Genomic DNA, 15,086 nt, shown 5'->3' on the forward strand with positions numbered 1-15,086 from the left:
GTGCTCGGAGCGCGCCCGGGCTCGGGACCGCACCGGGAGCGCGACTCCGCGCGGGGCTCAGCGCGCAGGCGCGAGCTGCCCGCCTCGCTCGGAGTCGGCTCGGGAAGTGCGCAGGCGCGGGAGTTTCTGGCAGAAAGCAGACGAGCCCGGGCCGGCGCGGGGCCTTGTGGGAGGGCTCAAGGAAGTAAAATGGCGGACCTGGCGAACGAAGGTAGGGGAGGCGCCGTCGGGGGCCAGCCGGCGGCTGGGGAACGGGCGGCGGGAGGCCCGGGGGCCACAGGCCCGAGGGGTGAGCACCCCGGAGTGCGGGGGCCCGTCCGCTCCGGGAGAGCGGCCCCGCGCGCCCTGCAGCCGCCCCCCATCGCGTCTCCCCAGGCCGGGCTCACCGGCCCGGCCCCTCACTCCCGGCCCCGCCGGCCCTGCCGCCGTCCGGCCGGGGGGCCCGGGCGGCCCCGAGGCCCTTCCGCCCCGCGGGCCAGCCCGGGGGCCGCGGGGGCGGGAGGCGCGGCCCGGGCGCCTGGGCCTCGGATGTAAATAGACCCCGGGGCCTGGTGCTGGGCCCAGCGCGCCGCGCTCGCTCCCCGCCCCCTCGCTCTCGGGGACCCCGCCTCCCCTCCCCGGCCCGGCTGCCCACCCGATCCCGCGGGGTCCTAGTCCTCCGCGGCCCGCCGCGTCCGTCGTCACCCCCGCCCCGAGCTCGGCCCCCACTTCCCGCCAGTTGCCCCGGATCCTCCGCGGCGACCCAGAGTGGCGCCTCGGCTCCCCTCCGCAGGATGTGGGCCGCCGGACGCCCGGCCTTCTGGGGCCCTTTCTCGTTGCGCTTGCAGAGCGCGTGTGCTTTCCCTCCTCCGTGGGGCGCTGACGTCCCCCCGGCCGTTTTTGCCAAGGTTACGGTTCCGGATCCCCCGGAGGAAGCGCTCCACGACCTGATATCTGATTCAGTCTGCAGCGGCGTCGATGTCGCTGTAGCTTCGGGACTTCCGAGGCCTGTTTTTAGCTCCCTCCGTGTCTGGGTGCACAGCTGCAGGCCGGCCGTCTACCTGCCTGGCCCCGATTCCCCCGCAGCGCGCCCCCTGCGATGGGGGGTGTCCTGGGGTTCCCAGGCTGAAATGCGCGAATGCACGACTGATGATAATCAGCGTCCACTCTGGTGGAGCGCTGGGGATGGTCCCAGGTCCTGTTCAAAATCTCGACGTGCGTTGTCCCCGGTAACACGCACGCTTCGCGAAAACTCCATGAGGTGGGTCCTGTTAGCCCCATTCTCTTGATGAGGAAACTGAGTTAGCGTAATTAACTTACTTGTCCAGGTCAGGTCACCCAGCTGGTAAGGAGCAGGGATGTGAATCAAGATGATCTGGCTTCAAGGCCCCCGTTCTCCCCTTTGGTCCTTTTATGCCACATCTCCTTTATAATAAGATAAAGAAGCCAGCAGAGGGTTGAGGTGTTCCGTTCATCAGATCCATTTAAAGGCAGAATGACTGGATAAATGGGAATCAGTACGATATACTGGATAGATTTACATCTTGGGCCCCTTCGGTTTCTTGACTCAAGGCTGGTAGATCCAATGTCATATTCCACATCTCCATTTGGATGTCTCATAAGCACATTGAACAAAATTTCTGTCTCCCCCCTCAGCCTGCCCATCCCACGTCTGTCTCCCATTGTAGTAAGTGGCAAGTCCAGTCTTTGAATTGCTCAGGCCAAAAGCCTTGAAGTCACCCTTGTCTCCTCTCTGTCTCCTCTGCCACAGCACATCCTGTCTGTTCTACCTTAAAAACATTTCCAGAGGGGGACCACTTCTCACCACCAACGCTGCCACCTCTTGGGCCTGCCTTCCACCCCTACCCTTCTAACAGCGTCTCAGCCCAGAAACCCGGGTGGCCCCCTGATACTGCCCTGTGCTCCGCTCCCACCACTCTCTCCCTGACTCGCTCTGCAATAACCGCTCTGTTGTTCTCGGTGTCCCTTGAATGGCCCATACGGTCCCTCCTTGATGCCTTTGGACCTGCTGGTTCCTCTCTGTGAGTCAGTCTTCCCCCAGATACCCCATGGCACCCCCCTTCACCTCCTTCAGACTCACACGTCCTGACACGTGAGCTGTCGCTTGTAAATTGCATCGTTGAACGGGTAGGTGTCAGGGAAACAGAATGCCTTGTACATAAAATTTTTGCCTAATAAATGCCACGCTCCCCTAAGACTTTGGCTCTGACACCAGTTCTGGCATCGTTGTCCTCAGGACATCGAATCTTAGTGGCTTTTTGTGCCTCACGTATCCCTGCCCTCCTTTGATTAGTTTTATGTGTTCCTCGGCCCCGTTGCCGGCTCTGGCTCGAGCGGCCTGCCAGGATGTTTAGTTTCTTATCCGCTGTGTAAACTAGGCCTTCCTCACCCGTGCGTTTGGAAGCTTTAGGGAGTGCCCCATACATGTGCTTTGCTTCCTGCTGTTTAAGCTACAGTCAGACGCCTCTTGGCTTATGTCTTTCCAGATTGGGATTCTAAGCTGGTCCATCATCACACCCAACCCCTCTGTGTGAGTCTAAGGCAGTGGCTGCCCCCCCTCCCCGGGGCTGGGCGTCAGAGTCGCCTAGGGAGCTCTCTTAAAATGCTCGGTCCCCACGCTCACCCGACCCATTCCGATTCTGTGAGGTGTTGGGTGGGCCCTGGGCATCCATCCAGTTAGAGAGCAGGTGATGCTGATGCGCAGCCCATCACCAGCCTGAGTAGTACACGATAGGAGTGCTGTGTTGTGTACAAAGAAACGTTTCCCGTTGTGTATCCAGTTCGGCCTCTTATGGATCCTTGTTGCCATGGTGATCGCTTCAGGGATGGAGACAGCGGCTCCCACAGCCCTTTCTCCGTAGTCCTCTAGTCCACGACTTGAAAGTCCAGTTGGAATGCTTCTCTCCCAGGAGAGAGAGAGAGAGTGTGTGTGTGTTTTACACTTGTGTCCTAGGATATTCTTTTCTGCTTGGCGTTTCAATGTTGACACATCCCAAACGCATTAATCATCCTTTCTCTGGAGTAACTCTGCGTCGTAGGCTGACGTCAGGATTTGAAGGCACCGTGTAGTCCCTGGTGATGGTAAAGAATGGGAAGAGGGTGAGCGGCGTGTTTTTGAGCTATAGGAAGTCTGTGATTCTAGATGTCAGCATTAGCAGAGACCATATACGTGTGCATTCTTGCTGGCCACCTGGATGTGCGTGGTGGAAACCTGAGAGACGGTGTAAAGCAGAGTTCTGAACTTTGGCCCCCCTGACATCTGGGGCCGGATGATTCTCTGTCGTGGGGGCCTTCCTATGCCTTGTAGAATGTTCAGCAGCATAGCGGCATCTGTGACTCTGTTCACAAAATGCCGGTAGCACACACCCTCCCCTGCCCCCCTACTCCGGGGGACATATGACCAAAAGTGTCTTCAGACGTTGCAGAATGTCCTGGGGCCGGGGACTGGTATAAAGTGAGGTGGGACCCAGGCTTTGCCTTGTAGACAACCGCCTTTGTGTTTTGGCTCTGCCTTGTACTCTCTGAGTGACTTCGGGCAAATTCTTAACCCCTTTGAGCCTCAGTTTCCTCACCAGTAAAATGAGAATAGTGATGATCATAACTATCATGGTTGCTGTGAGCATTGGCTGCGTTAATGCTGTAAATTATTTAGCACCTATCTCAGCCCACGGTAATAAACAGTCGGTAAGTGGTAGCTATTTTTACTACAGTGAACTCGTGTTATAGACACATTTAGCTTAAGTGCTCAGCAAAGAGAGAGCAAGAAATGCGTGGAGAGGGCAGTGACTCCACCCCCTCGGAGTGAGATGGCCCTGAGGGGAGCCCAAAAACTGGATTTTTATTCATGAGCTGGAACTCAGACAGCTGGAATCCTCAATTCACTCGATTCTCACCACCCCCTTCCCCTGCCCTAAACCCGATTTCTCCAATTTGTTCATGAAGTTCTGATAAACACGAACCCTGGGATTTGTCTCGAGGTCAGAGCGTGTACATTCGGCTCTCCAGTGCCTCTCGTGTCTCTAGCAGGTGGGGCCTGGTGGTCACTGAGGGGGGTCGTGTGACCTCAGAGGCTGCAAAACCTTTATCCCCTTTGAAGAAAGTGTCAGTTTTGCCCAGGATCCTGTGAACAGACAGAAAAGCTTGTAGTTCTGCAAGTTTAAAACTTTGCAGCCACGTCTTCAGCCTGCCTCTCAGTTAACTGGAAAATGGAGTGACCCCAGCAGCCCCGCTCCCCTCGCGCATGCATTGGGTGTGGGGATCTGGGCTGTGCTTATGCTTGGAGGGAAGTGACGGAGTGGAGGTGACAGGAGTTCCATGAGGTTAGAGCTGGGAAGCCTAGAAGGGCGTTTGGAGGGGGGCCAGCATTTGGGGTTGACAAAGGGGGCATATTAAGTACCAGCTGAATTCCGGCCTAGTAGGTGAGTTCAGGCAGAGAGAGTAGGCCGGGGTGGAGTGGGAGGCTGAGGGCTGGCCGTTTGGGGAGCAATGGGGTGCGTTTGGGGGATATGAGAAGGGCTTTTCTCACGTAATGAGGAGCGTACACGAGCAAGCAGCCGGCAGGCAGAGGTGGCTGCTGTTCGCTGGCCGGGCCCGGTAGCTCTCCATGGTACTTTGAAGCCGTCGGGAGGCGGATGGGTTTGCATCGTTGTCTGTTCAGGAGCCGGTGGTGGTGCTGGCCGTGAGCAGCGGGGGATGCTGGTTTTGGATGAAGGGGATCTGTTTTGCCAGCTCGGTGCAGTAACCTTCCTGTGGTCCCGTGGAGTCACGTTCCGGGTGACTGCACCACTCCGTAGAAAGCTCTATGGCACGGGGCCTCAGAGTACAGCCCTCCTGTCCACAGCTCGCTCCGTCCCTGGTCATCTTGCCGCTCCGTGCCCGTGCGTAGCGCTCGCTGTGACTCTTAACCCTCATGGAGCTTCACGCTCGTTCACGGGGGTTGTGGAGGAACATAGAGTGACGCCGGGGCCACAGCGTCGGAGGTCACTGCAGGAGGTCCGGGGTGGCTGCAGTTTTAAAGAGGCCCACAGATGTTTAATGACGTGAAGCCAGAGTGGAAACCCGCAGGCAGGAATTGCAGACAGGCCCCCGGGGCAAGCAGACATCTTTAATTTGGCCCGTTTAGGGTTTTGTTTGTTTGTTTTCAATTAGGAGCCAACATTTAAGAATTCTGAGATTTCAGGGAAGAAAAGTGATCCAGGTTTCTGATTTCTCTTGGTAAGTGGGACCCAGCCTCAGCCCGCGTCCCTCCACAGTGACGACTTGCTGGCACTGAGGAGCGGCTGCCGCCCTTGAGGGACACTGTGCCCTGTGGACACCGCAGTCCCCGAGTTGCGTGGACCTGGCCCACTTCCTCCTTTTCCGGTGCCTGCCCGACCTTTGTTGGCATCTGGGTTTCAACCCCATTGTACGGCCTCTTACACTCGGTGTTCTCCGCGCTCGGAACTCTTAGCAAAGGATCTCAGCAGAAAGCTCCTGGCGGTCTGTAATCAATTCAGGGTCCAGTGTCCTCGGAAGGCGAGTGCTCGGAGAGCAGCATGTGGCAGCAGCTCTGCAAGATGGTCCAGGGGCCCCTGGGGGTCCCCAAGACCTTTTCGAAGGCACTGGGAGTTCAAAACCATTTTCATAACAATACTAAGACGTCGTTTGCCCTTTTCCCTCTCTTTCTCTTGAGAATGGAGAGTGGGGTTTTTTCCAGAGGTTGTAATAGCGTGATAGAGCAACAGATGGGCTGCAGAAGCACACAAGAGAATCTGGCTGTCTTCTGTGAAGCCAGACATTAAAGAGATTTGTCAAAATGTAAAATAATGCCCTTCTTCTCACTAGGTTTGTGTTTGGTTTTCAAAAAGTTATTTTTCATAAAAATAAGTAAAAAAAAAAAACGTAAACTTTTACTGACTATTATTATCTTCAGTAAATGAACCAACACTTTGACAGTTTTAATTTCCGATATGGTCAGTAGCGGTAGCAGTAGCCCCCATTTACAAAAGCTCTTGGGGTCCTCGGGAATTTACAAGAGCAGAAAGGGGTCCCGAGACCAAGAAGTTTGAGAACCGCTGCGTGTGATAGCAGAGCTCCAGTGTCCAGGCCCGAGGGAGACCCGCGTGGGTTTCTCCCGTCCCTGCAGCCTCTGGGGAGTTTTAAACGGGGGCTGGTTAACTTGTTGCACAGTTGGAACCGCCTGGATTGCCCTTCCTCATCTCGTGTCTTGCCGCTGCCACTCTTGGGCAAGTTGTTTGACCTCAGTTCCTGCGTCTGTAGAATGGGAACGATGCTCATCGGGTCTGAGGATTGTTGTGTGAGACAGAACGGGTGTCGGGTGGTAGACCTACCGGCACGTGCGGATACGTGTCAGTTCCTGCTGGCTGTTCCTCTTCCGATTGGACACCTGGGGAGAGAAGAGGCTCCTGGGTTATAGCCGTGTTTCTGCACCTCAGCGTTAGTGACATTGGGACTGGTGGGGGGGTACTGTCCTGTGCACTGTGAGATGTTTAGCAGCGTCCCTGCCCTCTACCCACAAGCTGCCAGTGGTACCCACCTACCCCCAGTCATGACAAGGGAAAATGTCTCCAGACCTTGCCTGATGTCCCCTCAGGCAGAATCACCCTCGTTTGAGACCCTCTGGGTTTGGGGATTCCATTGACCCCCAAGAAACTCTGCATTCCGTTATCATCTGATCTTCCAAAGTCCTGGGATGCTGCCCATGTTTAAATACACCCACTGAGGGGGGAGAGGGCGAGGAGGGGACACACAGAAGCTGGGGGCCACCCCAGTTTGTACGTCTGACCCACTGGGAATTTATTTTGGTGTGTAATGTGAGTTAGGGATCTAATGCAATCTTTTTCCAGATAGTTGATGCAAGGTTTCTCAACCTGAGCACACATGACATGTGGGGTTGGATCATTCTTGGTGACTGGGGGACCGTCCTGTGCATTGTGGGATGTTGATCAGCATCCCTGGTCTCCGTCCACTAGATGCGGTTAGCAGCTCGTCCCATCGTGAAGATCAGAAACATCTCCAGACGTTGCCCAGCGTGGGGTGGGGGTAGAATCACCCCTGGGTGAGAACTCCGGGGTTATACGATTAAATAAAACTATCCTGGAATAAATTATTTGCCAACTAGAGTGTAGGGCCCACGCTCCCAGCCTTCTTTTTCCGTAATGGCCTTTTGGCAGCTAAGGAGGCATCGTGGACTTCATACCCCTATTATTGAAGAGCAGTGACCTTCAGCTCTGTCAAGTCCAGGGTGAGGACCTGATGGAGTGTCAGAGCTGGAGAGGACCTTCCACTTCACGGGGGCTGAAGCCCAAGGCCGTGTAAGCCTGGGGAGTCGGCCGGTACAGCGTGCCTCCCTCCAGCCATGGAGTCGAGGAGCCCGTGCCCGTCCTTTCCGGTGGATCTGTAGCATTGCCTTCTTGTGCGCCTGTTCTCCTGAAGGCTGACCTGTGTGGGGCACTACATTCGCTATCGCTGCCTCAGAGGAAAAGAGGAGACGGCAGAGACGGTAGGAGCTGCTCCACACAAGTGTTAGAAGGCAGGCCCCGCTTTTGCAGTAAGTTTTAGATGCCCTTGATGAGTCAGACTCCCCCAGGTTGGCCACACAGAATTTCGGGAATTTGTTGACCCAGAGTTGATGCCTGCGTTGGGTCTGTAAGAGCAGAGCGGGCGTGGGGAAGACGGTTCTGGAGAGGGTGGCTCTCAGGTGGGGAGTGCCCGAGGAGAAAGGACGTTCTGCAGCGGTGATGGTGGTGGCCGCTGGGGTCAGAGTCCAGGGCCTGGTTATTCATCAGCCCCGCAGTGGGGCGGGGGAGCCTGTGTGTGGAGTCTTCTCATCGGAGGAGCCAGAGTTCTTTAGCTGACAGCGTCGGCCCCTGACTGAGCCGGCCGTGCTTCCACAGCCTCGAGGTCATCCCAGTCTTCCCGCAGCTCGGGCACCGGCAGGCTCCGTCTCCATCCACGTTGCCCGTCTCCAAGGCCCCGAGACTAGGTAAGCCCCCACTGTCGCTGCCACTTCTCGCCTGGATGTGTCCTGTAGGCTCCTCGCTGGTCCCCTTGCGTCTCCTCCTGCTTCCCTGAGATCTGTTCTCCTCGCCACCCCAGGGCGACCTTCCCCAGGAGTTCATCACAGAGCTTTCCTAACACACGGAAATGGGAAGAATCGCATGCGGACCACTGCCAGGGTGGTCTAAAGACATAAGCCAGGTGCTGTGGCTGGCCTGCGTGGCCTCCTGCACGGCCTCCCTGTGCGCTGGATACCTGCAGACGGCCCACCGCGGCGCCCTCCCCAGCCTCACCTCCCGCCCTCCCCTGGGGAAGCCCTCCAGCCACGCTGGCCGCCGGGTGCTTTCCGTTCTTAGGGCTTGCGGACTCGGGGTTCCCCCTGCCTTCCCCTGGCTCGTTCCTTTTTGTCAGAGGCTCCCGTGACACACAGAGAGGCCCTGCAGCCCCCTTCTCTGCTTTCCCTCTCCCCCCCACCCCCCGCCCTGCTTTATCTTCCTTCTCGCGCCTATCTCCAGAATTCTCTAATTATCTCTGCCCGCCTCGGGGCGCTTGTTGCTTTTCTTTTCCTTTCCCTCTAGAGAGCTGTGGTCTCGCCCCCTTTCTTCCTGTCTCCAGTGCCCAGCATGGCTCCTGGCACATAGTAGGTCCTCAGTTAGTCAGACTGTTGCGAGCAAGGCTTGCCTGGTTGGCCTGCCGTCAGATCTCGCCTCCGTGAGTCCTTGGGCCTCCGGGCTCGAGGGGTTCTGAGCGACTGAGCATCTGTGTTGAGGTGTCCCTGCGTCCAGGCCACTCTGAAGGGGCCAGACTGTGAGGCCTTTGTCCCTGTTGGGGGCCTGGGGGCTGGCGACAGTCCTTGAATCTGAGACCCATGGTTCAGGGTGGCATCGGTGTACCTGCAGTCTTCTCCATATCGTTATATCAGCTATAATAATGCCGACGTGGGCTCCGTGCCGCGTGCCAGCCACTCCCCAAGCACTTCATATGCCTCGTGTCATTCCGTCCTTCCCGACAGCGCCTGGGGTGTAGGTACGTCTGTGTTGGACGAGAGGACAGTGCGGAGAGAGAAAGGGAGTTAACTTGCCCAGGATCGCGGCCACAAGTGGTCAAGGCCGCACACGCGGACAGAGGCCACGTTCCTGAATTTCATCAGCATCGGTCTGCAGCCTCATCAGAAGTTCTGCCGTCCTTAGCTTTCCTTCCTGTCAGGGGATTTCCGTCGTCTTTGCTGGAACTTTCCCCCGAATCTTCAGCCGCTTTTACTTCGCCTCAGCTGTGCTGGTGTCGTGCCATCTAGTGGCAGAAGAGAAAAGTGCTGTCAACGCTGGCTCCCTGAATTTCTCGGTGGTTTAAGGGAAGTTGCCGACTTTGTATGATGTATTTAATGAGGTTAGGGGGTTTCTCTTAGATTCAGGGCACAGAGGTGCCCAAAGTACCAGGTCTGCCCCCAGCAGCTTGTAGTCTGGGTGGGTGGGGCAGGGTGGAGAGGTGGGAGGGTTTGGCTGCAGGGCTGGTACGTGTAGAATTAAAGAAGGTGCAAGGCGACTTGGCCTTCGTGGGGTCACGGGGGATGTGAGGCGCCCAGCTCGGAAGTCAGGCCTTGGGTTCTGGTCCCATGTCTGCCGCTTACCAGCTTTGTGACTGGGCATGGCACCCGTCTGTCCAAGGCCTCTCAGTCTTGTTTCGTGATTTGCAAATCAGAGACGATAAATAACATCTACACCCTGGAGATGTGATGACATGAAATGAGACCAGGTATGGGAATCGCCTACACCGGGTCTAGTAAAGGCCGGTCAACATGTGAGCTGCTGGTTGCTTCCACTGTTGTTACAAGTGTAGGGGTCTGGTGGTAAGATCAGAGTGTTGAAAAGTGGCTTGGATTCCAGTAGGTGAAGAGCATTCCAGAAAAAAGTGCTTAAAATAAAAGATATCAACGTCTCCAAAAACTGTGCCACTGTGATCTCCGTGAGAGGAGAAATACTTTTGAGAACCAAAAAAAAGAAGGAAGGGGCCCACTGCCCCGCCTTGCTGGGCCGGGTGCCACTGAGCATGCGGGACTCTAAGATGGAGAGAGGCATCGCCTAGCAACAGCATGATCGAGATCAGGGCCATTCTTCACCGAAGAATTAGTTTGCTAGCAGAGTTGACACGTCGGTGACAAATTCACCGTTATGTTGCTGCACAGAAGTGTTTATAATAATTCCTGAGAAAAGAAGTGACTCGAAGGGCTGAGATAGCGTCGCAGGATTAAAGCAGTTGCCACGTATTAATAGACTGTTATTTGTGTTGGCAAGATGTTTTCCATCTTTTTCGCACAGATAAGAAGATTAAGACCCATCAGCCCAGGATTAGGCTCATTTCACACAAGTGCCTTGCTGACATTCTGGTCAAGAATTCCAAGTGCCTTTCCAGATGGGCGCCGTTTCCAGGCAGGTGTTTGAGTCACGGTTCAGGAGGGGAATAAACAGACCAGGCCAGGAGACTCCAGCTCCCCTTCTCTGTGCGTTGTCCAGAGTCTCCATGTTCTCTTCTGTTTAGTTGAACAGAGGTCCTCTGAGACAGAGGTTGCAGGCGGCCACGGGGAGGTGCCACAGCTTGGTGCCGGGCAGGCCTGCCCGTGGGATTTGTGGACACTACTCCCTCCCCAGCGGGAAGAAGGAAGTCTGTGTGAAGGCGAGCCAGGAGAAGGTGTGTTTTCACCTTAGATTCTGGACGTGTCGTGCAAAACACGACATGGTCAAACATTTGACAGATGAAAACAATGCAGCTTGCTTCCCTTTGAGTGTGCGCCTTGGAACGTGTCTCGATTCCTTCCTTGAGGATCCGAAGGATCTGCCGTGGATTTAAGGGCACGCTTGTGCGGGGCAGGTGGTCACGTGACTTGTCAAAAGCCTCGGCCCCGTCTCTCGCCCTCTAGTTCCGTCTGTGCTCCTCCGTAGGTGCTTATCTAGAATGTTAACTGACGGCTGCTTTCTTCCTGATGTCACTTCTCAGAAGAAAAGAGAGCCTGTTTCTTAGCTGCCAGGCCCACCCGAGCAGAAGAGACGGGAGGAAGCAGACTGGGGCCGTAGCTTCTCTGGTTTGCGCTTGTGTGTGGGTGGCAGCGGTGCTCAGGTGCGCTTGGGGACCTGGCCCCACCATGGACACGTCACTCACCGTCTCTGAGTCTCTGGAATGCGGACGCTGCTCTGCCCTCCCTCCTGAGGTGGCTGCAGAGATTCGGGGAGATGATGAGGAAGAATCGCCGGGCACCCGCCTAGCCCATAAGTAAGCCCTCGGTGCCTGCTGGCCCGCGTAGGGAACCATCCCGGGGTGTGGGGAGACCCCACCTGGGAATGTCCGTGCTGTGGATAACGCGGCAGAGGCCGGTCTGTAAACGGGATCCCGAGAGCTCTGTTGCCCCAGAGGGTCGGGAACCACACTCTTCCGCCCGGGGCCACCTCGGGTCCAGGCCAGCTCCTCGCTGTCCTTCCCCAGCGGGCAGCAGGGGCTCCGCCTCCCTTCCTCAGTGGCTGCCTCCCCTCCCCGTCGCTGGGGGCTCTGTCTTCTTCCACTGGCCTCAGGGGCAGCGCCCTCTCCATCCCCCGCCTCGCTGCCTTCAAAGAGACGCAGAAAAGACACAGATGAAACCCTCGAGTCCTGGTCCCTGGCCTGCTGGTAGGGGTGGTACATCTTGTTATTCTCTCGAGTGTGAGGCTGCTTAGGCGCCCCTCCCCTGGTGACCCCCCTTACCCACTCTTTGAGAAGGCGGTTTAGGGGCCCCCTTCCTGACAGACCACATTATGGAGGTGACTTCACGGGGGCCTTTTAGGACTTCCCACATGCACCAAAACCAGCTGAGGACTCTCTCGGTCCCGGAGCCCAGGTCAGGAGTTTCTGCTTGAGGAGAAGGGCCTGCCCCCTGGAGTCCCCTTTCCCACCCAGACCGATGCTCCCCGCGGGGAGAAGGGTCTGTGGCCTCTTGGCTCAGGAGGGAGCGAGCATCTCAGGGAGCCCCGACTTCTTTGGAGCCATCTTTGACTCACTTCCTCAATAAAGAAACTGCCTGTGTGTGATTGGTCCTTACCTTCCAGGAGCTTCTACACTGACCACACAGGTGTGAATGTGCAGACCTCGGGCCAGGGAAGGGAGGGGGCGCGCTCTGTGCCTGTTGCCCTGGGCTGGGGTGGTCTCTTTCTGCTGCTGTCCTCGAGGGTCTGGAGTCTGCTGGCGCCACCCTGACCTTCGAGTTCCTCCAGTGCTCCTTGCCATCTGCTGCCTCCTCCGTCCGGCTCCCAGCACCTGGCCAAATGCTGCTCATCCTTCCACTTAAGTGGTGCTTCCTCCAAGAAGCCCTCCCTGATCCACTCCTTTTCTGCAGCTTCGCTGGGTTGGGTGCCCCAGCTCTGCGCTCTGAGTCCCTTCTGTGCTTCTCATGTTATAATGTTCAACTAGAGTCTGATGGCAGCTCCTGGCAGGCAGGGGACGTGTCTCTCTGTGTCACTACCACACCGTAGAAGCAAGCATGGTGCCTGGCACACAGTGGGCACTTGGATGTGTGGAATTGCTGAAAGCTGTAGTTACCAGATGAGTGTTATGATTGAATCTATGAACTTAGCAAGAGGTGCAGCTGCAGGAGTGGGTCCCAGCCTCGGTGGGGTGGCCAGAGCACACTGACAGTCGTGACTGTGTCGGCAGTGCCTGCGCGAGGGTGGGTTACAGGCTGTGTGCAGAGGGTCCCCGACATCTGGCAGAGGTTTGGAACAAGAGCACAGATCTGCAGCTTTCCACGCCTGGGCCCGCCTGTCAGTGCACATCCCCAGGCCTGCAGAGACCGAGTCCAGGACACGGGCCCTGTCCCCGGGGACTACAGCTGGGCTGTCCCGTTTTGCATCTGAACCTCACAGCTGGGTGGAGGGCAGCAGGGGACAGGACGGAGGGCCGGGGTGTCACCAGGGCCTCACTCCTTTCAGCTTCTGGCCTGTTGCCCGCCCTCCCCCACCCCCCGCCGTGGTATTTGCCTCGGGGATTGGGGACGTGGGGGACTTCCCCTGGCTGGGGTCTGTGGTCATCATCTGGGATCACAGTGGGGCTCTGGCCGGGTGTCATCTGAGGCACTGGAGCTGAGGAGGGGCGTGTGGAGGCGGCTGGGGGGATTCTGATCCAGCAGTGGCCATCTGGGACTTGGCGTGCGGCTCCTCAGACAGCCGAGAGGATGCCGAAGCACTGGGCGTGTCCCAGACCGTAGGGCCTGCGGCCCCAGAGGCGGGGCTGTTGTTGGAGGTGCCTTGGGGCTCTGAATGCCACCCCATTTCACACAGCAGTATGGCCACAGCTGCCCACAGAACAGGCCAAGGGATTCTCTGATCAAGGAACTTGGGGGACATTTGGTTACACCCATTTCTTTACGGTTGTTTTCTTAACCCTTCCTGTGCTGGTGTGTCGAGCCAGTGCCCTGGCGGGCCGCTTTTGTACAGACTAACTTGATCAGGGAGCGTTTCACAGGACCCCAAACAAACACCTGGTTGACAGACTCTGAATCAAATAGTCTGCATTTGAGTAACATTTAATGTTTTAGATCTTCATGGTGGCCTGGGTCTCTCTGGACACCTCTGGTGGTGGTTTCCCTTCACTGTGGAAGAAGAGCTGGGTTGGGACTCAGGCGGGTCCCAGAAGCCTCCTGGCCCCTGTCCGCTGTTCTGTCCCCAGACTTGCGTTTCAGTTAGCTGAACGCACGCCGCCTAGTCAGCGACTAGCAGAGCAGTCAGGTGATCGGGACGGTTAGGGGAGCAGTCTGTGGCCGCCCTGATAGTGCGGGCAGGCCGGCAGGGACCGGGGAGGTGTGCGTTGTCCGTTTGCAGCATCAACCCTACTCTGCGGCGTGTAGACTTTGGCCCTGCTGGAGCTGAGCGGAAGAGAAACGTGTGTGACTCTGGGGCTTGGTGATTTTGCTGGAGAACTGACTGAAGTTCATTGCCACGTTTTAGTGCAGTGGATGGGTTTGTCTTGACCCTCAAACCTGCTTCAGTGGGGGCCCCCAGGGCCCATGCCTCCGGGTCCTAGCCTTTGTGGTGTAGACGCTTTATTTGCTCTGTAACTGCTTAGTGAACACAGCAGAGGCCCGCTCTCGTGGGGCTTCCGTTCCAGGGGCAGATAAACCCAGAACCCTCCAGAAGCTCCAGGGCTCCACAGTGCCAGGCGAATGTACAAACACACCCCCCCCCTTTAATCAGATGTTTTACCCTGAGGTTTTCGGCCCCCGGCTTCCTGTTCCCCATTTTTCCCATGGTGCCTTGCAGGGAATAAGGGCTTAATAAATATTTCTGTGATTACATGGCAGTCGGTGTTACACATGTGAGGAAGGATGGGGGGTTAGTTCAGACATTTATTGGACGATTCCTACGTGACAGGCTGGGGCGTAGAGCTGTTTCGCACGCTGTGTCCGGGTCTCTCCGCCTCCCTGACAGGTGGCCTCGGTGTGACCCGTGCAGGATGTAAGCCAGAGCGTGCTCAGGGAGCCCCGTCACACTGGGCTCCTGTGGGAAATGGTGTCTGTACGTGAACGAGTATCAGCCACGGAAGAGGAGGTGAATGTGTTCTAGGCGGAGGGGCTGCGCCGGGCGGAAGTCCAGAAGCGTGACAGAATCATGGGCGTGCAGGGGACAGCAGGTTCTTCGGTGCCCCATAACGGGCAGGTGGGGTGGCCTGGGTGAGGGAGCCCTGACCCCAGTCGGGGAGGGCACTGCTGAGTCGTAGGCGTGCGTTGCTCACCAGTGGTTCTGGCTGCTCTGCGGAGGCTGGACTGAGGGAGTGAGAGTAGGGACAGGGAGAGAAGGGGGGTCTGAACTAGGGCGGTGGTGGCGGTGGAGGGTCGAGGAACAGGAGTGGGGGATTAAGGAGGGTGGATCTGCGTGGGTCTCACCCGGCGTTCCTGTTCTTCGGGTGGCTGCTTTCAGAGCTCGCAGCCCGTGTCCCCTTCATGTGTAGCCTCCCTCTGCCCCCAGCTGAGCAGCGTGCCCAGGTGCCGTGCAGAATTGTTCCTCCCCAGATGGGACCTCTCCTAGCTCGTGCCTGGACCCTGCCACGTGGTCCAGAAGGTGCTGGGCAGGACC

At 57.3% G+C, this 15,086-nt stretch overlaps 1 protein-coding gene across 4 annotated transcripts in view; it reads left to right on the forward strand.

Moving 5' to 3' along the window:
- The first annotated feature begins 108 nt into the window (after positions 1–108).
- RANBP3 (RAN binding protein 3) overlaps positions 109–15,086 on the forward strand; it is a 51,934-nt gene continuing 36,956 nt past the window's right edge. For 2 of the 4 annotated variants that reach the window (XM_058537909.1, XM_058537910.1), the window contains exon 1: positions 109–211. In XM_058537909.1, coding sequence (XP_058393892.1) covers positions 190–211 — 22 coding nt within the window. In that variant the 5' untranslated portion in view covers positions 109–189. The remainder of the gene's footprint in view (positions 212–15,086) is intronic. The other 2 variants (XM_058537911.1, XM_058537912.1) reach the window with 1 other exon arrangement.

Source organism: Diceros bicornis, unplaced genomic scaffold (assembly GCF_020826845.1).
Source record: "Diceros bicornis minor isolate mBicDic1 unplaced genomic scaffold, mDicBic1.mat.cur scaffold_73_ctg1, whole genome shotgun sequence".
Taxonomy (NCBI): Eukaryota; Metazoa; Chordata; class Mammalia; order Perissodactyla; family Rhinocerotidae; genus Diceros; species Diceros bicornis.